This window comes from Pseudochaenichthys georgianus, chromosome 14 (genome assembly GCF_902827115.2).
Source record: "Pseudochaenichthys georgianus chromosome 14, fPseGeo1.2, whole genome shotgun sequence".
Lineage (NCBI taxonomy): Eukaryota > Metazoa > Chordata > Actinopteri > Perciformes > Channichthyidae > Pseudochaenichthys > Pseudochaenichthys georgianus.
Window position 1 is genome coordinate 15,032,696 of NC_047516.1, and position 23,673 is coordinate 15,056,368.

General features: G+C 40.7%; 1 protein-coding gene across 1 annotated transcript in view; it reads left to right on the forward strand.

Annotated features, from left to right (window-relative positions):
• LOC117458426 (ubiquitin domain-containing protein 2-like) overlaps nucleotides 1-21,535 on the forward strand; it is a 46,237-nt gene extending 24,702 nt beyond the window's left edge. The window contains exons 2-4 of the mRNA XM_034098890.1: nucleotides 11,991-12,275; nucleotides 15,050-15,286; nucleotides 20,115-21,535. Coding sequence (XP_033954781.1) covers nucleotides 11,991-12,275; nucleotides 15,050-15,286; nucleotides 20,115-20,635 — 1,043 coding nt within the window. The 3' untranslated portion in view covers nucleotides 20,636-21,535. The remainder of the gene's footprint in view (nucleotides 1-11,990; nucleotides 12,276-15,049; nucleotides 15,287-20,114) is intronic.
• Nucleotides 21,536-23,673: the final 2,138 nt, after the last annotated feature.

Consider the following 23,673-nt stretch of genomic DNA (forward strand, 5'->3'; position numbering starts at 1 on the left):
AGACCCCAGCACGTGCACTCCGCTCTGCATCAGCCAAACGGCTCGCTGCACCCGCACTGCGAGGGGAACCCAAGTTCCCATCAGCAAAAACACGTTGGTTTGCTATCCTGGCTCCAAAATGGTGGAATGAGCTCCCCATTGAAATCAGGACAGCAGAAAGCTTACACATCTTCCGGCGCAGACTGAAAACTCATCTCTTTCGACTCCACTTCGACCAAAAAAAACAAAAACCAAATAAAAAGCACTTATATATTAACTAAGCACTTATTACTAACTAAGCATTTAACAAAACACTTATATCCTAACTAAGCACTTATATACTAACAAAGCACTTATAACAAACCACTTATATACTAACAAAGCACATATAACTAAGCACTTATAGCACTTATATACTAACTAAGCACTTATATACTAACAAAGCACTTGTTAAGCACTTAACAAAACACTTAACTAAGCACTTACAGACCCGGCGTCATGGCCCATCCAGAATTTGGGCCCGCCCATCCAGGATTTGGGCCCGCTGTTTTAATCAGGGCTGAATACAACATTTTAATTGTTTTATTATTATGTTCAGTGGCGGCGCCAGGGTAGGCTACAGCCATACGAAGAAATGATTTAGCCCCACCATGAAAAATGATTTTAAAGTAAGCTAAATAAAGTCCACCAACTCGCGCGGAGTAAATTGCACAGACAGCAGTTAGTAAGATTGATTTCAGCAGTCACTTTGTCTGGAAATACCGAAGACTAGAAACGGTTTGAAAACTTTTGTCACGTAGTGATCATCTTCTCAATAGAACATCTTTGATAATGTCTTCTGGCCAATCAGAATCAATATAACGGCGTGGTGTTGTTGCAGGAAGTCCCGACGGAGAATACTTTTGCTGGAGTACATCTCTATATACATCGATACAACATTACGTGTTGATAGAGATCAACACGTAATTAAATAAGACCCCACGGTTTGTTGATTGATGTGTGGGCTGTTTTTCATTTTGACACACAGAACAATGGGGGCTATCCACCCTTATCCACAATGTAAAGTAATTCACACAGCCTCTTCCCTCTTCTCTCTGTGAGGAGCAGCAGGTTCAGCTTTCAGAACAAAGTAACAAAAAACTGAAATGGCATTCATTTTTTTTTTAAATATGTTGTGTAGTAATAGATGTATCTATTTTTCTTCTCAAGAGAGGACCAGAAGGTGTATTTTATGTTAGTATTTCAAAAAATCTCCTGGGGGAGAATCTCCCCGGAACCCCCCTTTTTTGGGGGGAAATTGCAGGATTGGAATCTCGAGCGTCTAACACCCCCCCCCCCCCCAAATACATCAAATGCCCGCCCAGAAACGTATGTCTGCCGCCGGGTCTGAGCACTTATATACTAACTAAACACTTACATACTAACAAAGCACTTATATACTAACTAAGCACTTACTAACAAAGTTGAGTAGTTGAGCAGTTGAGTAGCACTTAAACCTTCTAATCAAATTTGACCGGTCCTGTTTTAACTGCTACAAAAAACATTAATCATCACCAAATTGCATTTAACACCCGTTCAAACTGTAAATATTGTATCAGACTACTGGTATACATGAAAAACTGCAGTAAATATACAAAGAATAGACACTGAACATGTATTGCGTGTGCCAGGTGTGATCCATGTGGGGGGATGGGCACATAAGAGCGGGAAATGTGTCAAATTGTTCTGTGTGTGTTTGTGTGTGTGTGCCAGGTGTGATTCACATGGCGGGATTGGACACATAAGGGGGAGTGTGTGTGTGTGTGTGTGTGTGTGTGTGTGTGTGTGTGTGTGTGTGTGTGTGTGTGTGTGTGTGTGTGTGTGTGTGTGTGTGTGTGTGTGTGTGTGTGTGTGTGTGTGTGTGTGCGCGCGCGCGTGTGCGTGTGTGTGTGTGTGTGCGCGCGCGTGCGTGTGTGTGTGTGTGTTTTATCTGATCCGGATGGTTACTAATTCCTTTTCTTTATGGGGGTCATTTTTGACCGGGAACACCATGGGTGTTACAAAGTTGACTAAATCATCGACAATTCAATGAAAGTGGTGATCAGCAAATGTTCAAATGTCTACTGTGAAGGATATCATAAAGCCTTAATGCAATCGAATCTAAAACAAAAAAGTTATGATTGATGAAAGTAGTAAATCGGTCAGATTTGACCCGAAGACAACAGGAGGGTTAAAATGGTTTGGCTTTATGAAGCCTAATGTACTTATATGATTCTGTTTTCTTCAAGTTTGTATCTTCTTGGTCGAATGCACTTATTGTAAGTCGCTTTGGAGAGAAGCGTCAGCTAAATGAAATGTAATGTAAACATGGAGGAAATGAAGTTAAAACATGTCAAGAGACACTTCACCGTATTTAACACACTATAAGTTACAACAGAAGCATCTTCTGTCGTACACTGAACCCACCACAGACTTTATACATGGTACAAAAATATAGATTATCATGGCTGTTCAGAGGTAGAGATGAAACCCTAAGAAGTATTTGTACTGCACCATCAAACTGAGGGGAGCCCCTCTTAACCTGTGGATGGTATTTGGGGCCCTGGTGGTATTCTGGGAGTTGAAATTCAAACAGTCCTCAGCTCAAGGTGTTGATCTTCCTCTATGCTCTGTATGGATTCACTTGACAGATCCATAAATTACTGAAGCGAGCAAGTTTTGTCTGGGAATACCAGTGAGCCAATATGTGCGGATTTAAATACATTTTGTGACAGTTTTTTGAATATCCAAGCTATATTTGATGTATTGTGTTTTCCAGAATTGTGTCATGATATTCTCAACATGTTTATGGAGGAACCAAAGCGCCAAGAGAGGATTATTTTCCAAATTGATTGATTTTTTTGTATACACATTTTCAATGGAGCTGCTCCCAGTTACATAAACTTTCAAGTTTAATTAAAATAAGCCCAGCAGTTGGACCAACAAACAAAAATCAACTCAAAACATGACTTTACTTTTACTTGTGCCAATCGCACAGTTGACTACTTTTAGGTCCAGCATTTCTGTAGCAAAGGTGTTTACAGGGTGGGGATGCTAGCCCTACACTACGTGCGTTCTCATGCAGGCTTTCTATCTGTGGCGTAGTTAGTACCTGCCTAGTCATGGTGAAGATGCAAATATGCTGCAAATTTGTCTGAGTGGCCATTGGTACTGAAATCGAAGAATAAAATCATTCCCCTTAAAAATATGGTCCTCAAAGGCCATTATTATAAAAGACATTCTGTAAAACTGTGGACAGGTCACATGATACTGCATTCTAGTCAATAAGTAATCTGTCTCTAAGTATTCAAAATGTTCATTTCACAAAACTATTTGTAAAAATCCAGAACATATTAGGTGTGCATTACAGAAAAAGAGAGCTGTTTAGAGAACACAGTTTCACTGTGTGAGATGGTGCTTGTTGATGGCTTACTCACACGCTATGTGCCACTTCTGCTTCATGGAAAAACACATTGTGCATTCAGTACAACAGATAATTGCGTGGGTGTAGACTTGTTGGTACTTCCTTGTTGTTGAAATGAGACCTGGCTATTTCCTAAAAGTGTGTCAGTGGCTTGTGGCACTGCCAACGCTGCAACATATGGCGTCACACCAGCTGACTTGGCTCTAGATTGTGAGTCCATGTATTATATGCATATTCATACGTCTGTGCAAACGTATTGGTAGCTTGTGACTTTGAATGTGTCTGAGTTACGTGTGTGTGTGTGTGTGTGTGTGTGTGTGTGTGTGTGTGTGTGTGTGTGTGTGTGTGTGTGTGTGTGTGCGTGCGTGCGTGCGTGCGTGCGTGCGTGCGTGCGTGCGTGCGTGCGTGCGTGCGTGCGTGCGTGTGTGTGTGTGTGTGCGTGCGTGCGTAAGTGCGTGTGTCTACATTTCCAGGGAAGCACAGGAAGTTACATTTTCCTGATTATCCTGCCATCTTTCTGCATCCTATTTGGCAAACACTGTTGGCCATCCAGCAGAGACCTTACCTGACACCAAAGGAAAAACTTGGAAAAAGAAAAATCTCCAACGAGGCGTTTTGGGGCAGCATAGACAGGTATTTTCTGTGTTAGAGTTTTACCCGCTACAGGGTGTACTTTGAGGGCTTGTAACTCTGCAGACCGTTTACATAAAACATAAAAAGCTAAATAACACACAAGAGGACGGGTAATAACCAGAAAAGCATGTTATGGGACCTATAATGTCTCCCACTACAGACTAAATTATAGAAAAGTACTGATATTAACGGTTACTCCTGCACTTGCACAGAAGGGTGGCTGCGTTTTACAACAAAATATGGGCTAACAAAACTTAACTACCAATGTTTTAGTGTTTCTATTTGAAAAACAGTCTGCTTCCATTGTACAAAATGCTTCTTTACATCAACATTACAAAATTGTTACCAGTGTTTACAACTCTGAAGATTGTTGTCTGCATCTTAAGAAATCCAATCACTGCACGTTAACAGCATCAGGTTACATTACATCAGGCCCGATTAGATCTAATTAGATAAGGATTACATCGTCACTTAAACACTTTGCTAACCAGGACAGAGAGCCAAGCCAACAACGAGAGGAGAGACTTTAATTCACGCTGGCTGTCTGAGGCTGTCGTTACTCCTTTCTTCTTATCGTGACTTTTATTATCTAATCATGCCAGTACGCATTAGGAGACGACTCGGATACACAAAACGAATTTGACTCACACTGCTACCGAACAATGCAAACAAGACATGGAGGTGTCTCAGGTTTATTTGTGACCACATCTCTGTGTTCCAGCTGTCACACTCTGGATGGCAATATATACATAAATGGGGAGAGAAATAATGCACATAGAAACCATGGGAGATAACCCTAACCCTGAATCCGAAGAAGTCAAGACCTCCACATTTTGTACCAAGCCACCATGTGGTAAAAATCCCTGTTGAATCCTTCACTTGTCAAAAAGGAGACACTGCTGGTTTATTTCCTTATGTTGCTAATTGTGCTTTAAGTTCTGCCAAAGCCTGCTGGATTTTTCCGACACCAAACTGGGTTGCTCATGGCAGAGGACACTTGTGGGGAATGAGAACAAACAAGGTACTATGCTGTTATTCGGAACTCATGGATGGGAAACTCAGGATGACAATTGAATTTTGACCTTGGACCTCAATATGTAATGATATAAAAAATTAAACAACTCTTCTCTCTGTCTTCCTGAAGCCCTGAGGATCATGATGAGGTCTGCTCTGATCATGAGGGTAATTTTCTGTTAAATTTGAGGAACCACACAAACAAGTGACTAAAGAAAATGTCTATTAGGCTTGGAATAGCCAACATGTGATTACTGCTGTCCTATTAAAACCTGATTAGTACAACACAGCACATTCATCTTTGCAATGTGAACAGTTGATTCCACATTTCACACTGGTTTTTAATTTTAACACAACAGCTTAAAGCAGTAAAAGTCAAAGCATTCTATTTCAAGGTCATGGACATAATTACTAATATTTATTTAAAAAATGGCTTGAGATGTTTTATTGGGAGTTTTCTTTAAACTAAAGCTCGAGTAGCCAAACTACGGCCCTTGGCCAAAATATGGCCTCCTACCTTTTTCAAAATGTTAAAGTTTTTAAATAATAAATTAGGCTTAAGCATGTTTTTAACGTATGGCGCTGCACATAAAACATTTTATAAAATAATCTTTTTCTTACCTTTTGGTTCGGAAACTAATATTTGACCTTTATGCCCTGTTACATCTTTATATTAGAGGTACAGTAAACATTTACATTTGCATTATATTTGTTTAGGTGTTGGCTTAAGCCATGAACATTAACCATTATTTGTTGGCATTATTTCTGTGTTTAATGTTTGACTTAATATTTAGAGATTTACATCAAGACATCCTAATATTTTAATTGGCAATTTCTCCGAGTTAAAGACTTTAATTAAGAGCACCAGAAACCATTTAACTTATGAATATTATTAATAAGTAATATGAGGGCACACCACAACGTTGCTGTTCAGATTACTGTTTTCCACTTTTTTACTAGCAAGACTTTGCTTGGCTCCTTGTGCTTTTTTTTCAGCCATATCAGGGTTGATCAAATCAAATTAGAGATTTTCCAATTTTTGGTTGGGTTGTCAGAAAATGAGAATCAAATAAAATCTTAGATGACATTTTTCATTGGTGAGTTGACCATTTCAAATACAATGCCGTCCTATATCACCCGGCTAACAGCAAACCGAGATGCAGGATATGCTGGTTGTGAGGATGCATGCCCTTTATTGTAATGCATTGAGCATGAACGTTCAGGAGAAACCATATCTGTGTTTATAGAGCAAATGTTACATATACATACAATAGGTTGTGTGAGATCACCAGACCAGTCTCGACGGTCTGGTGAACATAACAATTCACCAGACCGAATTGTAAACATAACAATTCAAGTCTGTGTGTGGGCAGACACACACACACACACACACACACACACACATTCTAGAATGATAAGATATACGGAGCCACCAGCACCGCAGCAGTAATGCCCAAAATTAGTAAGAGGGGACCAGCTCTCGGTCTCTCTCCCTCTCACATGCTCTCTCTCCTATCTGAATCAAACACCACTCAGCTAAAGCAATTGTGGAAATGTTACTTTTTAATTGTGTTGTGCTGATGTATTATTACTGAGGTTCTTCAAAGTGGACGTCTATGGTCTCTTGACTAAGGGTTACTGTCCTTGTTGATGATAATAGCAATAACATATAGAGTAACAGCTTAAAATAAAGAATCCATTATATAACATTAACCGCCTTCAGAAAGAACACAGTTTACCCTTAGGGTCTTTTTTGGGTGAAATCACAGCAGATTTAAGTTTACATAACCAATAGTGCTTTTCACACACACACAAATAATTAGATTTACAAAGCTTAAAATAATCTCCTTGTAATTCTCCTATAAATCAATAAGAAATGTTTAAATTCCAAAAGATCTTTGGTTTATGCAATATCTCAAGCTTTGACTCATCTGTGTTAGGTTAGCACATCTGCAATTTGGGGTACTAAAACTATTCAGACAGTTGTGTCCCAGCTTGGTCTAAGTTGAAAGGGGAGGTCCATGAGCTCATCTTCTCAGTGAGTAGTCGGCCTTTACATTTTCAAAGGGATTCAAGTCTGGGCTTGGACTCAAGGACATTCTTGTTCAGGAGCCAGTCCAGTGTTGAGCTGTTTGGATGCTATGGTCATAAAACATTTATTTTGCTGCAGACATTCATAAGCAGATTCTCCTTAAGAGGGGTCCCACATCAGTTGCCTCCCTGCAAAAATTCGCTTCATCTCTGCTGTTAGAAATACTGTCCCCATTTGATGTTGCTGCTCCAAAGCTTCACAGAAAGGACTGTGCTAGAGGGTACTTTCAGCCAAACATACTGCAGCACTTTGTTTTGCAGAGTTCGGTGCAAACCACACATTTTACATCACACTCTTCCATGTGATTGTTTTGCAAGTCTTGCTGTTATTGCAGCCAACTATAATTAAATCCAATTATATTCATCTTCTAATGAATCCACCATCTGTGCTAATATGAAATCCCAGCAGTTTATGGGGACATCTTCCTAAAAAGCAGTGTGTGCCAGGAGATGAAACTGAATACATCTGTGCACAGATGCTAGGGTTTAGAGAAGAATGCCCCTGTGCACATGGAGGTGATTTGGGATCACTGTTCCTCCACACCAACATTACCACTGCCTTCCATTGCCTTTGTTGGGCTGAAAGGAAGTGATTTCCTATTCGCACTTCAATAGTTTATTCAAGGGAAATACATTGAAAAGTATGTAGGAAATAAAAGTTAGCAATATTTTGCAAATAAACACAGAGAGAATAATGGACATACCCACACTATTGCACATACATTTAACATTGCAGCTTGTCTCCATTTTCACTATGATGACAAAACAAGCGTTTTAACCATGAGAAACATTAGATGATTGGTACAAGAGACAGGCTTACAGTTATGTGTAGCCAGGAACTATTATCTCTGCAGTAAAACTATTAAACATTAGTAAATATGGCAGAAGTACATGGATATACCGAAAAGAAACCTTTTGTTTTACCTTTTAATTTCCATTTGTATGTCTTTGGAACATATTTATTTAATATATCTCCTTAAATATAAACATTAATTTAATGAGGGTTTTACGGTTGCTGTAGGATTTGAAATTATTTTTGTTTATTAAGTAGAACAATGCCTTCTCGAGAAAAAATATATATAAGACATTTTCTATTTTTAGAAAAGGCATAAAATAAAAGGATGAATGCCTCTTTTATCCTCGTGGTCAGTTTTTTCATCGTCCTTTTCCCTTGTTGGCTATATCTCCTCTCTCCCCTCTCTCCAATTGTGTTTTTGTTATCACTCAAGGAAGTGTGACACAGTGGAGAACCATTAGGAGGGATGCAGTTTGCTCTGAGCTAATTGTAAATCAATGACAGGACAATCAAGAGTGTACCATCTTCCACTGTCCTTCACACACAGCTGGATGGGAATCATTTTAAAGCTCCAAAAGGCCTACTCTGTACTCATCATCAATCAAATGCACTCTGTTGTTAGATCGGTCTGGGTTGTGAAGGGGGGTGGGTCTAGCGCTTGACAGATAACAGTAAATCAATAGATCCTATTTTCAACACAGATGGGGCAGTTGAACGTCTTTAAATGGCCAGACAATTGGGACCGCAGCATCAGATAGATGATAGGGCAGATGTATGGCTGAAGACTTTGGGCAGCACACAAGCTGGGCTGTTGAGAAGAAATCAATGACAAGCCTATTAACCTGTGTGTCAGCTGTTCTGTTGGCTTTAGATGAAGGAGGAGGGAGGAGGGGAGCTTGCTAATGAAGATAAGAGAAGAAAGGGTCGAGATAGTGAAATAAACAACAAAGAGAGATTAGAGAGAATGTGCAAGATAAAGACGAGTTATCTTCAAGAGTCTGTGAAAAGCAAAGACTTCTGGTCGGTATCCAAAAAAGTCATGTTTCTTCAACCTAAAAAAGGAAGCCTTGTGAGGAATTGTTTGCCTGAAGTCAGACAGACAGAGCCAGCAGATAGTGCTGTTCCTCACACATCATATTCATTTGGTTGCTGGCGTGTATTTGCTCAGTGGAGGCACCAAAATCCAACAGAAATATTACAGCAAAGATGGAGGATATCTGACATGATGCCCGTCTACTTACTGCGGCTCTATGACCTGTGCAATGTGTTTTATTCACTTTCAAGAAAGAGTAAAAAAAGAATGAAAGAACTTATGTTGAAAAACCATCAAGTGTATTTAATTACACAGAGTATTTACAACATGGATGTTCCTGCCTTTTAAGCCTCTGTCTCTGTCTTTCTCCGAAACTTGCATGCACACACACACTCACACAAACACAAACACACACATGCAGACAAACAGTATTTTGGTACCTACGTCTGCAGTTCAGACTCTCTGGCTCCATCTGTTGACAGATCCATGTACAAGCAGAATAATCAACTCATCACACTTTAAAAGTAGAAGTTGCATCACGCAAACATATTTGTAATTAATATATGACTTAACAAATTGTTAATATTCTCTTTTATACGTTTCAAAATTATCTGAAGAAATCCATGCAATCCGCAATGACGGACCTTTTACTTGTGCCTTATCATAACTATAGCAGGCTGTATGCAGATATAACTGTTTTCAACTTGTCTGTAATTCTAATTTGGAAAGAATGTTTATACTGTATTTTAAAAATTAAATGTATTTTCCTAGCCCAGCCATACAGGACATTAATAATAATAATAATAATTCCTTATATTTATTATAGCGCTTTTCCAGATGCTCAAAGCGCTTCACAAATACACATTACACATACATGCAATGGTCATGTACTGTGGACAATACCCACAGGAGCAAGTTCAGGTGAAGTGTCTTGCCCAAGGACACATTGTATGCAGTGTATCACTAGAGGTCACTGTAAATCTCTTTTAAAATGAACTTCACACTTAGCATGTCTGTTTAGTCAACAGCCTATTCTTGCCTTGAACAGTGTGGGTGCTATTTCACAGCTTACGGTGGCTTTTAACAATGCAACAGTGAAAAAACAGCAATGCTTCAGAGTGGGACTTTAATTGGAACCATGTTTTAACGAGTTTAGAGTTTCCTTGTAACCTTTTTAGGAAATGTTCAAAACAACGTGGGTTTAATATTCCACAATGCCTCAGTAATCTATATTTAAACTCACTCCTTGGTCTCCAAAAGAACAACATTGACAATTAAAATCACTTCCCTCAGGCGTCATACAGCAGTAAAACAGGCAATGTTCAATCAATTGCGTCATGAACAGGAGGTGTGAAGAAGATACAAAAGATTGTGCTGAATCTCCTGCTGTGACCTTGATCACAGAATACGCAGCCACATGTCAAATGTATTCTGAGTAACTTGTTACATCATATTACGCCATGAAGACAATCAGGAAAGGGTTTCTAAGTAAGCTTTCTGCTTCACACATTTCTGCTTGAAGCTCCAAGCAATGGGAAATAATTGTAATTCCAGACAGCTTAGTGGTAAAATTACCCTCGCTATCCCGTTGCTATTGTGTGTGTGTGTGTGTGTGTGTGTGTGTGTGTGTGTGTGTGTGTGTGTGTGTGTGTGTGTGTGTGTGTGTGTGTGTGTGTGTGTGTGTGTGGTGTGTGTGTGTGTGTGTGTGTGTGTGTGTGTGTGTGTGTGTGTGTGTGTGTGTGTGTGTGTGTGTCCGTGCCAGTGTTTCAAATTACACTCAAGTCTCTTTGGGACGGTCCTAAAGATAGTGACCAGGCAGGAGTGTGTCCATGTGGTGTAACATTGCAGCACTCGGATGCAGAAATAGAGTACGCAGAACTGCTCTGACAGAGAGAGAGGAGAGGATTACAGTGCAATGAAAATGTAAAACAGAATTAAAGTAAGAGACTGGAGTTGTGGAGTTGATCAATATGCTACACATGTGTGTGTTAACACCTCAAAACTGCACAGTAGTATGAAAAAACCCTCTTTGTGCAAGATAGACACATAATAACTGAATTACCGTCTGCTTCTCAAAATCTGTTTATCCAATGAAACCCTATCATGCTCGAGGGAATAGAAAAGAACAATAATACAATTGTAGTGTGTGGTGAAATGTGATCCGACTATGAAGCAATGCGTAAGTGCCATAAATAACTGTCATTCCACAATGTAAAATCACATTCATCCCTGCAAAACAAATATCAAGTCCAACCACTAAAATATGCTTTAGAAAATATATACCACTATTTCACTGTGTGTAGTGAAATGTGATGTACCTATGGAACAAACGTGTGTGTGTGTGTGCCACCCTCTCCTCCTCTTCTGAGCCCCATGCCTCCTTAATTCTCTCCACCTTCCAACTCACCAGTATTTCAGTAGTTTGTCGTAAAACCCCCAAACTACTGCTGAATCTAACCCATGCAGATTCTACATTCATTCCCAGCAATATAATATTATATAATAGAGTAGAGTTTAATAGAGCAGAATACTGCAGAGTATAGCATAACAGAATAGTGTAATGGAATAGAAAAAAGTGGAATAGAAAATACTAGAGTAGAACATAATAGAGTAAAGTAGAACAGAATAGAGTAAAGTAGAATAGAGTAGAAGAGAATACAATTGAATAGAGTAGAGACAGTAGAATAGAATACAATGCATGACCCTGCCTATTGCTTTACATAAGCAGGGGGCTTCCTTGACATTCACGATTATAAGGATATCATTACTTGACTCTTCAGGACAGCAAACATCTTCCCTGAACACAAAATCTAACAGGGGTGTCAACACACATTATCATCAACATATTCTGATGTCTTAAGTTAACATGTGCTGCCCCAGAGGAGACGGCATCTTCTTCTTTTTACAGTGCACTTCCCCTTTGTTCTCTCTTCCTCCTTTCTCCCCCTCTCCCTCGCCTCGGTCACCTTGTAACGATGTGTCTCTCTTTCTTCTCCCCGCAGAGGAAGATGAGGAAGATGAAGAGGATGCCTGCTTCGCACCGCCAGTGCTGAGAGGAAGAAGGGAAAGAAGGAGGGAAGGAGGTAACGTGGAGAGACGAAAAGAGAGAAGTAAAGGGGAGGGGGAAGAGAGGAGAGAAAGGGGGGCTGGTAGATGTAGCTCTAGCTGTGGGCCGGGGGGAGAGCTACCTAGCCCGGGCTGCTCTGCCGAAACATCCATGGGTGGCTGTGTCGGGAGCCACCACGACTCCTCGGGCAGCTTAAACGAGAACTCGGACGGCACTGGAGGTAACGTACTGCGCGTCATTTAGTACAAACACGTTTTTTAGAGGGGGTCCTGCAGGGTTTTTGCATGTTGTCCTGTGCTGGAGTTTTCCTTTATACCCGAGCCAGACAGCCGGAGACAGACATGGCAGCCCTCCCGGGTATCTCGCTCCAAACAGCGGGGCCTTGAAGCGAGAAATGACGCCTCGTCGCTACTTTATACACTGGGGGATAATGTACTGTGCGACCCTGCCTCCCTTTGTTCTTTGGTTTTTTGACTGAGCTACTCGGCTAAAATGTAGCCCAGTTAGCTTGCTAGCTTTTCCTGCATAACAAATATGGGTCACAGATGGCTCTGGCATGCAAGGGAGTGATGCAGTCTGATTTAAATTATGTCCTGACTGTTATCCTAAAGCATGCTCCACCAAATCGACCAATGTTAGGCTTTTGCTTTTCAATTACTGTTCTTGTTTACTGCTGGGAAGTGTTGGGGAGAAAAGGGGAGGAGGTGTCAACACTTAAAGGGTGCTTCAGCTTTATGATAAAGGAAGTGTGTTATATATATCTGCGGGTATTTGAACAAGGCCCAAGAGCTACAAGTACCATGCTGTCCATCCACTGGGAGCAGAACAGTAATATCAAACTATAAAATACTGCAACGAATAAGCTTAATTTTAGGCCTATTTTTTGTGTGCAATACCTAAGTTAATGGGGCATGATTTACCCCATCTACAAATATATGTTTAGGGTCCACTATTTTTACTACTGGTTAAACTACAACTTGGGTTAAAACCATCAAAAGGTGCATTACATATGGAGGATGTACCGTGGTGCAAAAACCAGCATAGTGTTTAATAGTGTGTACATGTAAATAGGAGACACTGATGGATACATGGAGGAAAGAAAGATGCTTTGAGATTTTTAGAATCTGAACAACAAGGCCATGTTTTGTAGAGATTTGTTTTAATTTGGTGCTGTAGATAACTTTTTACTGTGGTTTCCTGATTGTCTGATCTGAAAAGGGGTTTCACTTCTGAACAGTAAGTTATTTTAATCACACATTGGGAGACAGAGCTGGGTTGGGGGTGGGGACTGAGCACTTAAGTGATGCTGAGATATAGCCTGGTTTCCTTAATGTCTTCCTCTGTGGCTCTACATCCGTTTTGACAATTTGTTCCCTGTCTTCCTTGAAATCTAGATGTCACATAAACAGGTTTCAGAGATCCCTTTATCTGTGACGGAGTGTGTGTGTACAAGAAGCTATGCAGTGTTAAAACACATGCAGACAAGCAGCTGTTACTTGACACCTGAGGACAGAAACAATGCAATAAGACCACAACACATGCACATTTATCTGTTTTGACCGAAGCAGGTCTCACAACTAAGGTTGTCTGGTTCACATGTACGTTCACACATACTGGCCCACATACAGCCCTTAGGATTTCTGAGAATTCCTGAAAGACAGGTAAGTGGGCTAGCATTTATAAGTAAATTAGTATATTTTGAGCTGGAAAGTAGGCTAATGCAGGTTGTAGGCCAGTCAAGTTGGTGATAACACATACATATTCATAAATAAAGGAAGATATTTTTTAGCAGATTACTGTTAATAAACTGCCTGCAGAACATGTTTAATGTACATATTCTGATTAGCTAGTATAAGCCGCTGCTTATTTATACAAAACCACATGTGTGGTTCATGAGAGCTGTGGGATTAACTATTCAATTAGAATAATAAAAATAAATATTTAAGTCATTTTCTTATGCAAAAATTGCAGATATCACCTTGGACCGTGAGAAATGATGATGGATATGTATAAAATTGATCAAGAAAACAATAGCCAGAAGAAAAAAAAAATCATCATTAAATGTTTTGGTATTGGTTTGAGTTTACTGCTGCAATGTTTCCAACAAGCACACCTGAAGTTTTAACTTCATTTGCCCTCTGTCCCTTCTGATAATGCATTTTTTTTTATAACGGTTAACTATGAAAATATACACAACCAACTAGGAAAGAAAGTCAACGTAAACAGTCAGTCAGTCAGAGCACTTATTTACTATAAACAGTCAGTTGAAGGCTGTTGTTGCTATCAGACTGTGCCGTGTGATCATCAGAGTACATGTGTACCAGCAGCAGGTGTAACTAAACACCTTGATCCGTCATTCTCTCCTCTCTCATGTCTCCGTGTTGCACGTACACACGCACACATACACACCGTCCTTTACCTGTCGTCCCCTTCGGTGTTGATCCAGATGGTGTTATTCATCAGCTATTCTGCTGCAGATGGAGCGCTGTTAGATGCTATAACCCTAACCTTGTATCTGGGTTGAGTAACACAACACGTCTTGCTTCAGTTCTGCTTAGACTGTGTGAGCTCCATGTACATGCTAGCTCATGGTTAATCTGTCACCTAACAAGATAAATCTTATCTGACTGATGCTTTGTTTCAAATAAATCCTAACTCTTCTTCTTCCCTCTTTTTCTATTATTCATTATTCTAACTTCTCATTTTCATCCTCCCACCTCTCTCTATCTTACACTTTGTGTCTACTTTCTCTTCCCTACATCCCCATTTGTTTCTGTTTTACTTATTTTGTCCTCGTTATCCCTTCTTCTTCTACTTCTCCATCCTTCCGTCTCCTCTACCAATCCCCATGTTATTTCTTTCCTCACATCCGTTTGATTTACCTCACACTCATACTCCGTGTTTCTATCTTTCCCCTCTGGTTCTTCTCCTCCATCTTCCCTCCACCCTCCTATCTTTCTTTTCTCTCCATCTCTGCTTTCCTCTCCCTCCCAGTGGCTCTGGGGCGTAACCAGCCCCTGAAGAGAGAGCGGCCTAAATGGAAAAGTGACTACCCGATGACTGAAGGCCAGCTGCGCAGCAAGAGAGATGAGTTCTGGGATACGGCGCCAGCATTCGAGGGCCGGAAAGAGATCTGGGATGCTCTGCGGGCCGCGGCCAGCGCCTTTGAAAGCAGCGACCACCTGCTGGCTCAGGCCATCCTCGACGGGGCCAGCATCACACTGCCTCACGGTAAGGCACATTGCCACTGTGAAGGATGTAGCAAATAAGATTAGATTAGATTAGACTTAATTGTGATTGAGTGCAAGTACTGAGACAACAAAAAATGCAGTTAGTATCTAACGAGAAGTGCAAAAGAAGTAGTAAAGTGCAGAGTGATATCAAGTATAAATATAAATATATACATCTGACACTGTGATCCGTATAAGGCAGTATAAACATTACAAAAAAATGAATGCCGTCTCATTTATACCTGATCTATAGTGCTGTCGATCAGGTATGAATTACACGGTATAGTACAGACACAATACAGAACAAAAAGGGATATATTATTGACCGTTATTGACATTTTAAAGTTTTAGAATGCCATAGAAAATATAGTCGTTTGGACAGTTTTTCAAATACAGATAAGTTGGTATGACATAAGAGGAAAACGTATTAAATAGCTCATTTTGTTGTACTCTCTTTCAAATACTGCTGTGGGTCCCTTTTCCTAAATTGCCTAGAGAGACTCAAACTCAGCTGTAAGAGTTTCACAAGTCTTAACTGAAAGCTGCAGATCTTGTAGTTTTTATGTGTATCTCAAGTTAATCAGAATCAGAAGTCCTTTATTCGTCCCACAGCAGGGTACATTTACAATGTTTCAGCAAATGGACACTCCAGACAAAAGTAACACATTAAATAGAGAGATTGCACATGTTTATGAAGAAAACCTAATAAGTACCCATCCATGGAACAGAAATAAGAAGCAGCAAGTAAGTGAACATATAAAGTAATGAGGGCAATGCCTCTATGGGCCTTTTTAAAAGAGCAAAGCAAAGATTGTGAAATGGCTCTGTCAGTCAGACACACATTTCTGCCACCAGACAGCTTCCTTTACCTATGGGGTGGGGGGGCCAGTAAATATCAGCTCTTTTATATATATTATAGGTTACAACAAAAGATTTGAGAAGAAATATGTAAGACAGCTTCCTCAGGAAGTATTGTATACATCCCCTGTAGTTTCAAGTCTGGTGTTGAAGTTTCATAAACAGGAAGTAAGTCTGCCGTCTGTTTGGGCTGGTGGCGTCTGTGCACAGTAAGTGAGTGTTTAATGAATGTGGACCGTATTCCAAGCAACTCCAGTCATTTACAGTATGCTGATGCGGAGACTCTCAAGTGTATCTCAATGACCACATTGTAGAGTTTAGACTATTAGGAGTTATATACTGCATTAGGAATCAATAAATAATACATTTAAGGGGGCGTACACTTGGTCTTTTGAAAGGACTCAAGTACATTCACTCAGATGCCAATAAAGGGAATGCAACTTTGAAAAACGTACTGGAGACCATTCAGATGGAACAAATCAATATAATTGGCTCCGATTCAGAAAACCCAGCATCTTCACACATAAATGATCATCTGGCTTTCTATTTGTGGATGTGCGTCATTCTTTTGATTCCTAATTCCTTTCACCGTCATATTGCCTTTACACTGGTGGCAGGGCTGCCAAATGAATTGCCTAACTGCTCATCATCTTGTTTTAATTCATACACATACCTGGGTATTGAACTCATACATTTTATCCTTTGCAATACTGCATCAGAATTGTGTATTGGAGTTCAAAGTAAAAAATGATGGTAGGCCTAATCTCACTGGATTGTGCATACATGTCCTGTTTATGTCCCGAGGACAGAGGAGGCAGAGAGCACAGTATAAAAACATCTAGCCTATAAATATCCCATAAAAGGATCTGAACCCACTAAACAATGATCATTATTGTCCATTGTGATATTTCACTCTGGACATGCCATGGTGATGTGCCAATGTTGTGCCCAACCCAGTACGTCAACAGGGACATTAACTCTCAAGGTCAGCTCTACCTGAACATGATGTGGGTGTATATCAGTGACAACAGGCTTTTTGTGAATGTAAACATAGGCATGTATTGTCCTGCTCCATTGCCTTTAGTAGTTTGGACGGGTCGGATCGGATCCCGCTGGGCTGCAGCCGTGGATTCCCCAGGCCTGATGTCACCACTTCACTTCTCCAGAACTCAGTACAAAAGCAGACAGATTACTTATATATTTGTATTGCCAGCAAGTGTCTTTTTATGCTTTTGTCATTCCAGTTCCAATTAGGTATGTAAGCACAGTTCACAGTGCTTTGCACAAAAAACATAGACGGATTAAGATATGGACGTAGTGCCCTCAGTAGGCTAACATTCTCACAATGCAATGGCTAACATTGATGCTAAGCTGGTGTAAGGTTTCCCATGTTAGCATGCTAATGTTTGCTAATCAGAATTTAACACAAAATACAACTGAGGCGGATGGGAATACCTTTGGCCAAAACAAAGTCTTGGACAAATCATATTTTTGACTTGATGATGGCGCAACAGGAAAAAAACAGGGTATCACCAAAAAGAGATTTCTTGGCAGTCAAATGACATGGCATGTGCAATCTAGCCAATAGTTTGCAGTAGTCTGGGCCGAAGTGGTGAGCTGATCATCTGACATTGCCACCTTGTGAATAAAGCTGCTAGAATGGGGAACATGCTGTTTCACTGTAGGATTATTTGGTTAAATATCAGCTTTTTAGAAGCAGTCAATGATCCACCACTTCTAAAAGCTTACATTTAAAAAATACTCCATTACAGTACGGAAATGTATTGGCTGATAGTGCAGACTTTGTTTTTGTGCCATTCAGGAAATAGAAGTGGGTATTTAGATCCCACTGCATTCCTAACGGAGACTTTTGCCTCATTGGAGATGCATCGGCTGATGGGCTCGTTTTTCAGTGCATATAATTGGATGGGAGACCAACTTGATCTGCGGTCCTCCAAAGTGACTCTGTGAAGCATAACAATGGGAATCATTTGCATTAGTTTGTCAACATGTCGGCGTCCATCCAACCTGCAAAAAAAAAAAATATCATGTTCACCAATGCACATTTGAAATGTCCTCTGTTTGAGCCATAGCCAGTACAGCTTCTTGGGGTTATGCAATGCAGCACATCAGCAACACATACTTTTTATGTTTACAAATGTTTTCCAGCTTTGATCAAACGATGAAATCTCTTAAATTAGGTGCACGGCGTTAACCCCTCTCTTGAGAGGTTTATTCAATCTAAACTCAATGTTTAATGAAATCCCACAACTGAAGGCATTAGCAGCACCTGGAAACCATTAGCTCCCTGCTGCAGCCGAAGTCAGAAGGACTTAAGTGGAGCCACCAGCGGAAAAAGCAAGTGAGGTATACAGACATAGCAACATATTTAAAGAAAGTCAGTGACCCATGTGTACCATTACATTTAGATTAGCTTCTGTGACTTTGGCTAATGGCTAAGATAGCTTCCCCATATTTGGCTGTCTTTGCTCATTTGTCATTGTTACAGGAAGGGATTTAAAGTACTTGCACACATTTATTGACATCATTTCAGACTACAAAAAAGAGGGGTGATGATTTCAACTAGACCTTAAAACATTGTCATCAAACTGGTCTGGTGAATCTGGTTCCTGGTATTTCAGTTATATAAGTGCCAGAAGCGGAGAGATTCAAAACATGCTTACTAATTGTCACATTTGCAAATGATTTGTTCCCATTTGTTAAAAGAGTTTGCCTACATATGTTTCGCTCACGCTAAGAGAGGACGGATGTTGCTTTGGTGTTGATATGACTTCTATATTCATTTTCACGCCAAGTGGTTTTTGGTGAGTGCTGTGACAATAATAGCCCACTTGTTATCCACATTGGTACCGTTTAATTTCTACAAACAATCAAAATGAAGCCTCAATTTCTCGCTCTCACATCCACTTTGGTGAGACTGTCCTGAGGCCTAACATTGGCTTAATGTCCTCACCTTTACCACAGCATTCGTCATCTCGAGACCAGAGAGCAACATCCTGTGGGCAGAGGACTCATCTCAGTCTCACTTACCACAAAACGAATTAGCTCTAGTCGCCTGTACCTCAACACATGTCATAAAACAACATGAGTAGTCCACTGACCTTTTTAAAACGTTTACAAAATGACTTTTGAAATCACTTATTGCTTTTGAGGGGACTGTTTTTTACCCTGGTCTTTAATTAGTTTTGGCTCCAAGGTAGATCACCTTTTTAAAAGCCATTACGAGAAAAGACAAGACAAGACATCAAGCCCTTGTTTGGGGGGACTTGTTTAAAATCCCCTTGAGGACCTTTGGGGTCCCCCCTGCGAATATCATTGTTCTTTGTTTCTGTGGAATATTATGACCGCTTCACTATATCTTATTTCCCCCTCTCTCCACCAACTCTGTGTCTGAATCACAGTCAACAGTGACATCATTAGTTTGAAGGGCAACAGACGCATGACATTCCCTTTTCTCCCGCTTTCACTCCATACACGTCTTTGTGTTCTGTTGAGACTTACTATCATTTCTCCATTTCCTATTCCTGAGTGAAATGTGAATAGAGGTCAGGTTTTGGCTTGGACAACACAGGAACACAGTAATTTAAATGCAACATAAATGCCAACTATTTATCAACATTTACAGTACGCTGGAGATAAAGGTTTGTACTTTCTAGTAGTAGTGCACATATTAATCCTACAATATCACATTCCATAAAAAAAACTGCATTTAGATTTGGTAAAAACTGTAGCAGGTTAAATCATAAAGTAACCTGGCAATATTTTACCTTTTTCTAACGTGTGGTTTACTTTAATGGGATAAATAGATTGCACATGTATAGAAAAATGTTTTGTGTCCCTCCACAATCTCAATGAAACTGAAGAATTACATATTTTCCCAACTGGCTGAAAACTGTTAACCAAACTTGAAATTGTTTTAATTAAGTGTTGAAATGTTTCCTTCCCTCCAGGAGCTCTGACTGAGTGTTACGATGAGCTGGGGAACCGGTACCAGCTGCCGGTCTACTGCCTCTCTCCTCCCGTCAACATGATTGAGGAGCGCTCCGACGAGCCTGACGGGTCGGACCCCGACTCCGGGGCCGCGGACCCCTCCACGGGCAGCGCCAGCGAGGCCGGATCAGGGGGAGAGTGCCTGCTTCGGCTCCGGCTCTCCACGGGTCGCGACCTGCGGCTGGTGGTCCGCTCCACGGACACAGTGGGCATGATGAAGCGCCGTCTCCTAAACCAGGAGGGCGTTCCCGCTGCGACCCAACGCTGGTTCTTCTCCGGCCGGCCGCTGACGGACAGGCTGCGCTTGGACCAGCTCAACATCTCCAGGGACTACGTGGTGCAGGTCATCCTCAGCCAGCCGCCGCAGCCCGAGCCGCTGTTAACACCAGGACACACACCAGGACACACACCAGAGGCCTCTGGGCCAGCGGGGGAGGAAGGAGCCGAACTGCCGCAAGAGCCCACGCCAGTAGAGAATTAACTCGCCCCAACATGGCCGCCTGGAACGGACGGCCGCCTGGAACGGACTGGGAGTAAACAAGGGGGCTAACAAGGGAGAAACAAAGAATGAAAGTTGATTCAGATTTTTCTCTTTTGATTTTCTCTTCTGTTTTTGGGCAGAGGTTGGCTGTCTGCCGGAGCTAAAGGACTCTTGAATTGAGAAAAGACTCTTCCTTTTTGGTTTTACACATTGAAATGTTGACCTTTTTGAAGTCTTTTGAACTGTTCCTATGGAAACCAAACAACAACAGAAAGAGAACCCTATCAGATGGCGTAAAGGGTTTTCTTAGCGACGCTGATGATGTCCGAGATGTTTCTGTGTTTCAGTATCCATTCAAGTTCTGCTCTCTGGCAACGCAAACGGCTCCCGGTCAGCAGAACTCTGTTTATGAGGCTACAGGGTTATACATCCAACAAACAGAAATACATTTGCATTTCAATAGAACTCAACATGGGCAGGACGGAAAGAAAGGAACGAATATAGTTTAACAATCGGGACGGTTTTTTCAGACCCTTTTTTTGTTATATGTGCATCAAATCAAGAACACACTTCCCTTGGGGATCAAGTCAGTTCACTATGCTGTAGAGAAAAGGCGCTCGTATTAAACATGTGTGTGTTGGGGGGGGGGGGCATGAGGTGTGTTACCGAGCTGCTGCTGGATTAAAACGCTTTATTTCACTCTGCTTCACGGAACAATCAGAGCAATCATGTAATAAACATTTGTGTGTGTGTGTGTGTGTGTGTGTGTGTGTGTGTGTGTGTGTGTGTGTGTGTGGTGTAACACTTAAACAAGTGGTAAAAATATGGAACATTGGAAACACAGTTGCATATTTTGATTCAAAATAGAATGTTTTTAATTAAAATGGATAATTGTTTCTATTCCTCGATCTCTGTCTCATTATTTGCTTGGAAAAGCTTTTATGTTTTCTCGTAGAAGTGTGAAAAAAACGATGGCTGTCACAATGTCTTTTTAATTCCAGTTTTCGCCCATACGTATATTGTTAAAACTATTGCAGTTTCAAAATGTATGAAGAAACAACCCCATAACACAGTGAAACAAATGGTTATGAATTCCATAAATTAAATAACAATTGTCACATTTCAGGACATATTTGTAAGAAACATGTTCAGGAAATGAACATCTTTGCTTCCCATGGAGTTCAACTTTGATGAGCTTTCAGATAAAAATCTCCTCGACAGGTGATCGCCCGAATCCACGTATGTCTAAGCGTACTTACCGTTAAACAAGGTCAGATAGCTGTTTCTCCCTGCTTTCAGTCTTTAAAACCCAGGATCGATACATTGACTTAACCCAATGAATCCCAGATTAGCTGATATATTGGGTGTTAACCCTTTCATGCATGAATTATGAAAACCTCAGTCAGAATTTTTTTACCAAGTGTTATTATTGCTCTTGGGGCATGAAAAACAAGATTTGAACTAGTTTTTTCAAAGAGATTTTTATATGTCCACTCAGGTGGACAGTATGCAATCAGGGTTTGAACTGAAGAGATGTACATTTTGAAAAAATTATAAATAAAGATGTGCAAACTTAAAATTACATTATAATAACATAAGTATATTGATTTACGGCCCAAAAAGATATTGCAGATGAAGTATTTTCAAAAATAACCAGGGTCAGGGGCCAATTTGAGGCCCCACGCACAGTTATTTGATGAGTGCTAGTGGAGCCTCGCAGCGGCGAAACTGCCGCGCCACCCTAATTGCGCCACATAAGCGCATAGGTGCGCCTCAGATGAGGCCCCCCTCCGCAAGGTGTGGCCCCCTCCACAAGGTGAGGCCCCACACAGTCTGCATGATCTGCCTGTAGGGAGGGACGGCCCTGGAAACAACAGCAGCAGTACCCGTACGAATTGTAGTTGAAATATAGCCAGTGATGCATGACGTCCACTGTAGTGGACAGGTGGTTAATCATGATTTCGTGCAAACATAAAATCAATACTTTGATAATTTATGAATTATATGATTCCTTAGTTGTTACTTGATGTCACCACCTTTGTTATACCTGCAGGGGACGCTTTCCATAAAAGGATTGGCAAGATATAGATGACTTGGTCCATGTGGCTTTCTGTCGTCCATCTTGGTTTAGAGACATGTATCATGCACTTACACTGACTTGGCACTGAGTGGCAGTGTATGGGATGATTCTATAGGGTCCTATGTAGTGGCTGATGGTGCAACTATGCAAAAAAAAACAATGCATATACAAGAAAACACCTTTTGAATAGCTGTCCACTGTAGTGACCTCTATGCGAGCTGATAAGGACGTCAGGCTCTTTTTTTCACAGTAAATATACTCATAGCAGAACAGCTTCACCTTTCCTTTGATTTCCTCTTTTCCTTTTTCCAACTTCCTCTTACTTCCTCTTACTAATCTTCCTCTTACTCTTACTTACTATTACTTCTTTTAATTGTGGTTTATTCCAGCCTGACAGAACATGGAACATTCCTTTAAAAATAAATCTCTGTGATGCATGTTCTAGGGAAAATAAGACACTGTTAGCATTGTGTTTTAGAGAAGTTCTGCCAGCTGAGCAAAAACACAAATGTCCTTTAAATCAATGATATAATGAGGAAGAGACCTGACAGCTAACAGGCTTTCTGCAGTATATCATATCACTTTTAAACAAGGCTTCTCAGTCAACCATGTGGAAGAAGATTTAATGATCCACTTTCATGCTATTAAATGTGAAAGGTCATGAGTGACGGGCAGAGGGGAAGTGAATACATTATTAGGTCAGTGTGGCATTTCATCTCTAGCCCTCACAGTGGCCTCTTTAATTGTGGCTTTTTTTGGGAAATACTCCATCTTTCACCTGATCGAGGTCGCAACGTCATATGTCTCTGTGTTGACACATTTCAGTATGGAAGCTTTTATGGTGGGATTATGATTCAGTGTCAGGGGAGGTGTGTTGGAAGTTTTCAGTTTTTTTTCAGAGTGAAGTTTGGGACAAGTCTATGGTATCAAATGTAGTGCCAAGAAGAAGTAAAGTGAC